This window comes from Anguilla rostrata, chromosome 12, assembly GCF_018555375.3.
Source record: "Anguilla rostrata isolate EN2019 chromosome 12, ASM1855537v3, whole genome shotgun sequence".
In the NCBI taxonomy this organism is placed as follows: domain Eukaryota; kingdom Metazoa; phylum Chordata; class Actinopteri; order Anguilliformes; family Anguillidae; genus Anguilla; species Anguilla rostrata.
Window position 1 is genome coordinate 7,294,928 of NC_057944.1, and position 10,656 is coordinate 7,305,583.

The window sequence follows — 10,656 nt, forward strand, 5'->3', positions numbered from 1 at the left end:
GTGGAGTACAGAGCCAAATCAAGAAAAAAAAAGTTTGTCCCAAACATTATGGAGCTCACGACAAAAATGAAAGTGTCGCACGACGTTTTGAATTTATACTTCAGCAAAAGCCTGTGGGAAGGGTTCCATTGTCTCTATGGTAACGAGACACCAAACTGCTAATGTTTCCATTTGTGAAAACATTGCAGTGCCCACTGAAATTACTGAGAAACAGGGGAGGAATAAATCTTATATCTACTTCTGTTTAAAAAATGACGCAAACAGAAAAAGGTGGTCTGTCACTCAGATACACCGAAAATAATCAAGTATCCATGACAATGAATTTCAGTGTTCCATTCGGCTGTCCCATCAACACTGTGCGACAAAGTATGAAGTTCTGTGACATTATATTCTAGAGGTGCGCGATTGTGTGACACTTTTTTCCATTGATAAAACGTATTTTTTGTTATGCAACACTTGTCGAAAGGGTTGTGTAATTAAGTATAAATCAGGCTTTATTGTGAATGGAACACTGCTTCATGTTCACGTGTGCAATCGCTACCTCGTTTGAAGTCCAGGAGGAACCAGCGGTAGCAGAAGTAGAAGTGTGTGTAGTCCCCATTCTGTTGCATCAGCTCAAACAGCTCTGAGTCCAGGATCTGCAACAAAACACACTGAGATTACCCTAACAACACACACACACACACACACACACATACGCACATGCCTGCACACACACACAACACACATACCAACTACCTCACACAGTACACATGCCATGCCTGCCACCACAACACACACACACACGCATCCACATACACACACACACACACACACAGGTCTGAGATTACCCTAACACACAGGTCTGAGATTACACTAACAGCACACACACACACACACACACACACTCACAGGCCTGAGGTTAGTCAGGCAGGAACCACACTGTGGAGCAGGGAGATAAGGACTCACCTGTATCAGCGACCTCATGTTCGCAAAGTGAGTATCCATGGCGCCCCCGCTGGGGAAGTTCTGGCTCATCCTCTTCATCAACTGGGTGAAGCAGCTGTATGCAAGGCATTCTGGGATATGAGAGAGGGCACTCCTCAGCACACACAAGAACAGGGATCGGTGGAACAGCGTGTGAGTGTGTGTGTGTGTATGTGTGAGTGAACTTGTAATACTATCTTTGTGAGAACCAAATGTCCTCACAAGGATAGAAAGAAGAGGAAAATTATGCAACGTGGGGACCTTTTGCTGGTCCTCACAAGTTCAAGAGGCTGTCTTAGGGTTAGGACTTAAGGTTAGGGTTACAATTAGGTTAAGGTTAGGGTTAAGGTTAGGCATGTAGTGGTTATGGTTAGGGTTAGGGTTAGAGGTTACGGAATGAATGTAGTCAATGGGAAGTCTTCACAAGTATAGCAGTACGGGACTGTGTGCGTGTGTGTGTGTATGTGTGAGTGTGTGTGCGCATGTGTGTGTGTGTATATATACGTACCATCTTCCAGAATGACCATTAGCGGGGCCAGCAGGTCACACATGCCCTGGACATACCCCACCTGCAGGTGCTCCCACACGTAACTGAGAAAGAGTGAGGGAAGGGGGGAGAAAGGGAGGAATATCAGAGTGAGCGAGAGCACAGTGCAGTATCTGAGCGCAGTTTGGCACAGTGCAGTATCTGAGCGCAGGTTGGCACAGTGCAGTATCTGAGCGCAGGTTGGCACAGTGCAGTATCTGAGTGTAGATTGGCACAGTGCAGTATCTGAGCATAGGCTGGCACAGTGCAGTATCTGAGCGTAGGTTGGCACAGTGCAGTATCTGAGCGCAGGTTGGCACAGTGCATTATCTGAGCGCAGGTTGGCACAGTGCAGTATCTGAGCGCAGGTTGGCACAGTGCAGTATCTGAGTGTAGGAGGGGCCAGCGGGATGTGGGCGGGGCATAAGCTCTTACCTGCACATGATGTTGCGCAGTTTCTCCAGGTTGGCGGGGGTGAAGTAGTAGTAATTGCGGTCGCAGCGCTGGACGTCCTTGTCGATCCTGTGGAGGTTTAGAGCTACAGTGTCCAGCAGCTCAATCTGTAGAGAGAACAAGCGATAAGCACTCTGTGCCTGTCTTTGTGTGGGAGATAAAGTTTGGGCACAAAGCTAGCCATGGAAGCGCCAAGATTATCTAGTTATGTGCGGTCTGCATAACTCTGTCGTGCTGATTATGTATGTGCATGTGAGGGAGAATGTGTGTTTGTGTGTGAGTGAATGAGAAAGAAAGGGTATGTGTGTGTGTGTGTGTGCGTGTGTGAGTGAGAGGAAGTGTGTGTGTCTGTGCGGGTGTGTGTGTGTGTGTATGAGAGAGAGAGGGTGCATGTGTGTGTGCATGTGTGTTTGTGTGCGTGCATGAGAGAGACAGAGTATGGGCGTGTGTGCATGTTTGTGTGTGTGTGTGTGTGTGTGTGTGTGTGAGTGCATGTACATGTCTATATATGAGAGAGAGGGAGTGTGTGTGTGCATGTGTGCATGAGAGAGAGAGGAAGTGTGTGTGTGTGTGCATGTGTGCATGAGAGAGAGGAAGTGTGTGTGTGTGTATGAGAGTGAGAGAGAGTGTATGTGTGTGTATGAGAGAGAGGGAGAGTGTGTGTGCACGTGTGTATGAGAGAGAGGGACTGTGTGTGAGTGTGTCTGCACGTGTGCATATGAGAGAGGGGGGTGTGTGAATGCAATCTATATTGGCAGAAATAGGATGAGAACGTGTATGAGGAGAAAGAGCAGGAGGCGTCCCATGTACGAGGAGAAAGAGGAGGTGTACCGTGTTTGAGGAGAAAGAGGAGGTGTACCGTGTTTGAGGAGAAAGAGGAGGAGGTGTACCATGTATGAGGAGAATGAGGAGGAGTACCGTGTATGAGGAGAAAGAGGAGGTGTACCGTGTTTGAGGAGTAAGAGGAGGTGTACCGTGTTTGAGGAGAAAGAGGAGGTGTACCGTGTTTGAGGAGAAAGAGGAGGAGGTGTACCATGTATGAGGAGAAAGAGGAGGTGTACCGTGTTTGAGGAGAAAGAGGAGGTGTACCGTGTTTGAGGAGTAAGAGGAGGAGGTGTACCGTGTATGAGGAGTAAGAGGAGGAGGTGTACCATGTATGAGGAGAAAGAGGAGGAGTACCGTGTATGAGGAGAAAGAGGAGGTGTACCGTGTTTGAGGAGTAAGAGGAGGTGTACCGTGTTTGAGGAGAAAGAGGAGGTGTACCGTGTTTGAGGAGAAAGAGGAGGTGTACCGTGTTTGAGGAGAAAGAGGAGGAGGTGTACCGTGTATGAGGAGTAAGAGGAGGAGGTGTACCGTGTATGAGGAGAAGAGGAGGAGGTGTACCGTGTATGAGGAGTAAAGAGGAGGAGGTGACCTGTATGAGGAGAAGAGAGGAGGTGTACCGTGTTGAGGAATAAGAGGAGGTGTACCGTGTATGAGGAGAAAGAGGAGGAGGTGTACCGTGTATGAGGAGAAAGAGGAGGTGTACCGTGTTTGAGGAGAAAGAGGAGGTGTATCGTGTTTGAGGAATAAGAGGAGGTGTACCGTGTATGAGGAGAAAGAGGAGGAGGTGTACCGTATATGAGGAGTAAGAGGAGGAGGCGTACCGTGTTTGAGGAGTAAGAGGAGGAGTACCGTGTATGAGGAGAAAGAGGAGGTATATCGTGTTTGAGGAATAAGAGGAGGTGTACCGTGTATGAGGTGAAACAGGAGGAGGTATACTGTGTATGAGGAGTAAGAGGAGGAGGTGTACCGTGTATGAGGAGTAAGAGGAGGAGGTGTACCATGTATGAGGAGAAAGAGGAGGTATATCGTGTTTGAGGAATAAGAGGAGATGTACCGTGTATGAGGAGAAAGAGGAGGTGTACAGTGTATGAGGAGTAAGAGGAGATGTACCGTGTATGAGGAGAAAGAGGAGGTGTACCGTGTATGAGGAGTAAGAGGAGGTGTACAGTGTATGAGGAGTAAGAGGAGGTGTACCGTGTATGAGGAGAAAGACGCGGGCATGGTATCATGCCGTTAGTTGCAGGAGTAAGAGGAGGAGCCGTACGGTGTTTGGGATAGACCGGAGTCTACCCGTGCTCATAGCAGAAGGATGGTGTCTCGTGCTGGAGAGGTACTGATGGAGTGGACAGAGGAGTGTAGTGTTGACGGAGAAAGAGGAGGTGCCGGATGAGGGAGAAGCACGCGGCTGCGTATCACTGGCCGGCGCCGTCGTCCAGCGTGGCTGCAGACCCCGCCCTCGAGCACTCAGCCGAGTCCTGTCGGCCGTTCCTTGGCTGCCTGCCCAGACGGCTCTCCCCGCCCTCTCATGCTTGTGTGCTCGATGTGGAGAGGTTATTCTGGTGAGACCAAGCCACACGAGTAGTTGCGACGATGAGGGAGGACCAGGTCGGGCGAGTCGAACTGTCCACCAGCGGCTGCTCGTTCGGGTCAGCGACTTCCAGGGTTAGGGTTGCACCTACCGGGCTAGCGTTGCCGCTCGTTGGTTGGGTAGGTTAGGTATGGTAGAGTTACGGCTGAAGTAGAGTCATGAGTCCACAGTATGCATTACCAACTGCGTGTGTGTGTATGTGTGTGCACGTGTGTGTGTATGTGTGTGCACGTGTGTGTGTGTGTGTGTGCGTGTGCATGTATGTGTGCGCGTGTGTGTGTGAAGTGTCTTCTCACCTCGTTGCTCAGAGTTGAGTCTCTGTGGATGAGTCTCAGGACGTGGCTGTCGATGCTGCTCCCAGAGGACAGTTTGGCCAAGATGGCCGATGTTGACTCCTTCTCCCTCTGCTTCACTATGACCTCACACGCCTTCCACTCCCGCATCACCTGTTCATACCTGGCCGTGATCTTCTCATCGATCTGCAGTGAGAAACACACCACAGTGTTTACACTTATTTCATTAGTGTAAAACTGGCCCGTACACACAGACATTCGTGTCCACACATACCAAGCACACATGCATGCACACACACATAAACACACACATATACACAGCCATGTGCACACACACACTCACACACACATACACACACACCCACATAGTTAAAAACTCCAAACTTAGAATACATTAAACATTTAGAACTTTTATTCAGCACTGGGTGCAGCTGAGAATCTCTGTTTGATTATTAGTAGTGATTACAGATTAACACATGGTTGATAAATGTCACATTTAGCGCTGTCAGACTGTGTAGTGCTATGTAACACTAAGGCCAATTCTAAGGTAAGCATGTCCAGGTGCGCATTCACCTGTGTCATGTCCTTCTTGCTCATGCCAAACCTGTAATGGCCCAACAGGAAAGGCCACACCTCTTTCCTGATCTCGTGCTCCACCCCTCCGTAGTAGACCAATCGCAGGAGCTCCAGCTCTTTGTAGTTCTGAGGGCAGAGAGAGAGATGGCGCGTTCGCAAACTTCTGAGTTCACCACCAGGAAGTTACATTCGAACGACCGACGAAGGCGTAAAAATACCAGTGGCAAACTCGGACAAGTTCCACGATACCAGTCGTGACGAATCACTGACCTCACCCTGATGTTAACAGCAAGGTGGGTAACCCGGCTTCAAAGAGTAAAAAGACTGACCATGTATTTGCTCCACCAACATGCACTAAACCAGCTGAATACAATAATTAGTTCTCCGATCATGCGAGTAGTTCACAAACAGGAATCAGCATGTTCAGGACAAGAGGCGGAAATACATGGTAAACTCGGCTTCACTACTTTAAGCACGATATGACCCACCCTGATGTTAACAGTTGCTGGACGATAGCAATAATGTACCAGGTTCATGCTCAATATGTCCATACGACTGTCATCTATTGGTCTATTGTAATGTGTTCAAGCAGAGTTGCCAAGTTTTTGGTGAGGGCGTGGGATTTATTCTGTTTTCAGGTGGATTATGTACATTTTGTATGCTGCTAATGTCAGGACAGCAGAGTTTATCCCTGGCTTCCATTATTTACATCTTGCAGCGGGCGATCTCATTGGTCCAGCCGATGACCACCTAAAAGCAAACACCCGGTATATACGATTTGGTCATGTGATTTTTTTTTTTTAACTTTACAAGTTGATGAGACTGACCAAATGCAGTAAGAGTCAATATATTTCAGCCAATCACAACGCAGACATGTGACAACCAAAATACTGATTATTATTTATGGCTGTTGGTTTGTCTGTTTGTTTGTTCCATATTGCCCAAATAAATTTATTATTACAATTTCACTTTGCTCTTTGTAATTGTGGTCCTTATGGAAGTAATTACACTGGAAACTTTTTTACTGCAATCTTTAATAGCTCTGTAAGTGCTGTTGTTGTTGATGTTGTGGTGAGGATGTGACTAAGCGACTTCTTGATTTGTATTTCATTCTCATTGATTAAGCTTTGGCAGGGCATACTGTGCATATTGTATGCCATGCCAACAATGCATTACAACATAATTGACAGAGAGAGTTTGGGAGCCAAAGGTAAATTGTGTGTATGTGTGCGTGCGCGTGGGTCTGCGTGTGTTTTACTGTATGCGTGCATTAGAGAAGAGGCAGTGCTGGTGCAGCGTGGCCCTCGTGTGGTGGACGGTGGTATTGCGCCTCACCTTGCGGTCCTTCTGGTACTTGCTCCAGACGTCCTTACTCAGACCCCCTGACGCCTCGCAGGGCTTGTCAGGCGGGACGATGCTGTGGTTGACCAGCGCTGACAGGTGTGTGCGCACGGTGGACAGGTGCCGACAGTACGCCAGCCCTGAGGGGGGAGAGAGAGGGAGACGCGCAACGTCACCAAGCGCTCTGAGAAGCACCCAACACTGCCCCAACACCACCCAACACCACCCCAATGCCACCCCAACACTACCTGAACACCACCCCAATGCCACCACAACACTACCTCAACAACACCCCAATTCCACCCCAACACTACCTCAACAACACCCAATGCCACCCCAACACTACCTGAACACCACCCCAATGCCACCCCAACATTACCTCAACACCACCCAACACCACCCCAATGCCACCCCAACACTACCTCAACACCACCCCAATGCCTCCCCAACACTACCTCAACAACACCCCAATGCCACCCCAATACCACCTCAACACCACCACAATGCCACCCCATCACTACCTCAACACCACCCCCATGCCACCCCAACACCACCTCAGTGCTACCCTGAGATCTCAATATTTAACCCTTGCGTGCACAGGGGCACTGTTTCGATAGCAGGGGACTGTGTGATGTTGCTGGGCAGGCTCTAATCACACTCAGTGATACCCAATATTCTGCAGGTTAGGGTTAGGGCTATGGTAAAGTGACCCCCGGCTGTGCTCAGGTGTACAGGTGACACAGGTAACAGGTGAGAGGAGGCGGTCACTCACAGCCGTAAAAGGCCCTGGAGACGATCTGCCTCTTCATGTTCTGGCACAGCATCTTCAGAGGAATCCTGCAGAGAGAGTGAGCGGAGACATCAGCCCCCTCAGCAGCACACTCAATCTGCACACCTCACCCCCCATATACATCCCAAATCAGCACCCCAGTCAGTCCCCCCCCCCCCCATACTGACCGGTCGTGGATGCAGGTGCAGCCGGGGGGAAGCTCGATGGACGCGCTGCTGCCCCCGGTGGAGCAGGACAGGCAGGACGACATGTGGCTGCTGCACTCTCCCTGCTGCCATGACAACGGGCTTCCCCCAAAGGCCTGTCCCTCCAGCATCTCCCCATGGTCTGAGAGAGAGAGAGAGAGCGAGAGCGAGAGCAAGAGAGAGAGACAGAGAGACAGAGAGAGTGAGAAAAAGCTATGTAACACTATGTTCTACATATTCAGACTTATGGTAAACCTCTCCTTCTTCAGGGCTGTTTTATGATGTAATCGGTCTGTCACATGTAACTACAGGTGCCCACTGAGCCTCAGTGCTCGGGTATTCACACAGGGCTGGCTTATTTGAACAGCCCTACCTCTATTATCACAGTGCTATTTACAGTCATACAGTACATATGCAAACCCCAAAATACGTAACCCCCAAAATAATCTCACTTCTGCAGTCACACTCTGCAAAAACGTAAAGCTGTCCCAAAATCCACCCCCAATCTTTCTCTCACTGGCTCCTCAGCTCCACCATGAGGCCAATTAAGGTACTGATCAATCTTTCCCGATTCTGATTCAAATCATTAAAATGAGTTATTTGGAGCATAATGTTTTAAAGGGTATACGTAATGTACAAGGTATACACATTTTTTGTTGCTGGAAAACATTGTAACATTGTAAAAAAAAAAACACATTATTATCGGAACTGGAGAAGCATGCACCTGTGACAAAGGCAGCGAAATGAGACCCAAGTCAGGTGAGGCCTCATTATGATGTCACAGAATGCAGACACAACACGGGCAAACAGAAGCTTTCACAGAGTCGACCGCGAGAAGGAAACATGCTGGATGCATTTCACTGGAACAACAGAAACAGGAAACAAAACCAGGAGACGGAAGAGCATGTATTCGCAAACGCACAGGTACACACACACACACACACACACACACACGCACACACGTAAACATACAGGCACACACACACAGGCACAAAGACAGACACACACAGACACACACACAAACAGGCAAACAGGCGCACACGCGCACGAACACAGACAGACAGACATACATACACACACACACACACACACACACACACGCACGAGCGCACACATACAAACGAAAACATGAACAGCAACACGAAAAAATGCTCTTCACCTTAATTCTTCAGGTTGGAGCTGATGGCCTGTCATAAATAGCCTCTCATTGGTTGTTACAAACAAAACAAAACAAAAAACAAAAAAAACAAACAAAAAAAAAAAAACCGCAAGGCAGATTGACATTCGTATCGGTTTTTCGGGTTGGCTTGTTTTTGGGCTATGTGAGTTTGAGTGCTTATTCTGGAGGCAATGCGCAACGTGTTCACAGAACGATCCATGTTTCTACTTCAGCAGAACCCCACAGACCGATGGTGATGGAAGGGAACTCGGTGAAGAATTACAGTGAACAGCATTGCACGACACAGGGCCAACACAAGGGAGAGCTAACCGAAGCAAGAGGGAAGGCTAAAGAAACACAAAAAAAATACAGAGAAGAGATTCCTTTACAGGTATGCAGAAATACACACGTAATTAAAACAAAACAAAATAAAGAAGATCTCGGTGCAAACATCATGCAGAATAGTCAAGCACGTTGCAGTAGAAACGAACAAACGAACGAACGAACGAACGAAGGAAGGAAAGCAACCCAAAGCGTAACTCACAAAGTAAGGAGATGCCAAGCGATGCAAAAGAAGACAGCAAATAATCAAAGCATTTTCCCCCGCCCCCAGAGCCCAGACCCAACAGTGCTGTGAGGAGAGGCCACCGCCCCCTCCTGACCTCTGACCTCTGACACAAACACAAACCCTTGAAAAGGCAGCCGGAGCTGTTTTTACGGACGCCAAGGGAAGGTGTTTCGGCTTGGACACGCCGTGCTAGACTAGTCTCTGGCCTGGCACACCCAGCTAAGCACTTCCTGGGTTTCACATCGAGATTAAGATTTCGGTTTGAGTGACGTTCGGGAGGGAGTTTGACAGAAGACGGCCCGGACCGGCCTTTCATCCTGAACGTTCCGGATCTTGCGTCCTCAACCTGACCACACATTCGCTTGCATAGAAGAGAGAGAGGGGGAGAGAGAGAGAGAGAAAGAAAGGGAGAGACGGAGAGAGGAGGATCCAGGTGTTTTTGGGAAATTTGGAATGAGGGCACTGAGAAGAGACACACTCTGGGCAGAAGCTGATCTCACGGTGGGGGGGTGGGGGGGGGGCATCGCGTGACACGGTGGAGAAGTGAGGACCGTGAGGAGGTGACTCACTTTAAAATGGGCAAACAAACACACGGTCGAGGCGCGGTCGGGGCGTTTGGAGGTGGTACACAAGCCAGGTGACCAAGTACGGTCAAAGGGTTTAGAACATCGACAAATTCCCTCCAATTACGACAAAAAAGGGGGAGATTGTTTTCTCAGCCTGGCACCATATGAAAATGCCATTCAGAGCTAAATATGCTACATTAGCCCTAATGGTTCAACTGCTGGACAGAGATAAAGCACAAATTTTGAAGGTTAGAAAACGTCTAATCACATTGAGATGGGCAACTGTAGGCCGGTAATAGTGTACAGGTGCGGTTTAGGGCATTACTGATTCAGGTAAAGTAAGTAAACCAAGCAACCTTCTGTACCTGCCCCAAGCGACCCTCTACACCTGCCCCCAGCAACCCCCTCCAACTGCCCCCAGCAACCCGCTCCACCCCCAGCGACCCGCTCCACCCTCAGCAACCCTCTCCACCCTCAGTGACCCTCTCCACGTGCAGCTGTCAAATGTGCTCAGCTCCTCCACACTCCCTAATAGTCTCTCCCACCCTCTCAAATTCAAATTCAAGTTTCTTGACTGGCGAGTACAAATTCCTGAAGCACATAACAAATGCAGCAAAACAAAGCAAACTCTCTCTTCATCTCTATCTCTATCCCTCTCTCTCTCTCTCCCTCTCCCTCCCCCTCGGTCACTCCGTCACCCAGTCCCGGCGGGAGCTGCCATGGCAACGCGGCGCTCCGCTCTCCCGATTGGCTCCCCGCAGCACTGTTGGGTGGGGGTGAGGTGAGCAGGGTCTGGTGTTGGGAGATAAAAACCTTTCAT

The 10,656-nt window shown here is 49.2% G+C and overlaps 1 protein-coding gene across 1 annotated transcript in view; it reads right to left on the bottom strand.

Annotated features, from left to right (window-relative positions):
• Nucleotides 1–10,656, bottom strand: part of sgsm2 (small G protein signaling modulator 2) — a 52,982-nt gene that overhangs the window by 1,181 nt on the left and 41,145 nt on the right. Inside the window, exons 12-22 of the mRNA XM_064303257.1 lie at nt 10,650–10,656; nt 7,526–7,685; nt 7,341–7,405; nt 6,563–6,708; nt 5,225–5,353; nt 4,590–4,837; nt 3,965–3,995; nt 1,928–2,052; nt 1,475–1,557; nt 949–1,058; nt 542–638 (exon numbers count right to left, since the gene is read on the bottom strand). The exon at nt 10,650–10,656 is cut by the window's right edge and continues 128 nt beyond it. Of these exons, the coding sequence (XP_064159327.1) occupies nt 542–638; nt 949–1,058; nt 1,475–1,557; nt 1,928–2,052; nt 3,965–3,995; nt 4,590–4,837; nt 5,225–5,353; nt 6,563–6,708; nt 7,341–7,405; nt 7,526–7,685; nt 10,650–10,656 (1,201 nt within the window). The remainder of the gene's footprint in view (nt 1–541; nt 639–948; nt 1,059–1,474; nt 1,558–1,927; nt 2,053–3,964; nt 3,996–4,589; nt 4,838–5,224; nt 5,354–6,562; nt 6,709–7,340; nt 7,406–7,525; nt 7,686–10,649) is intronic.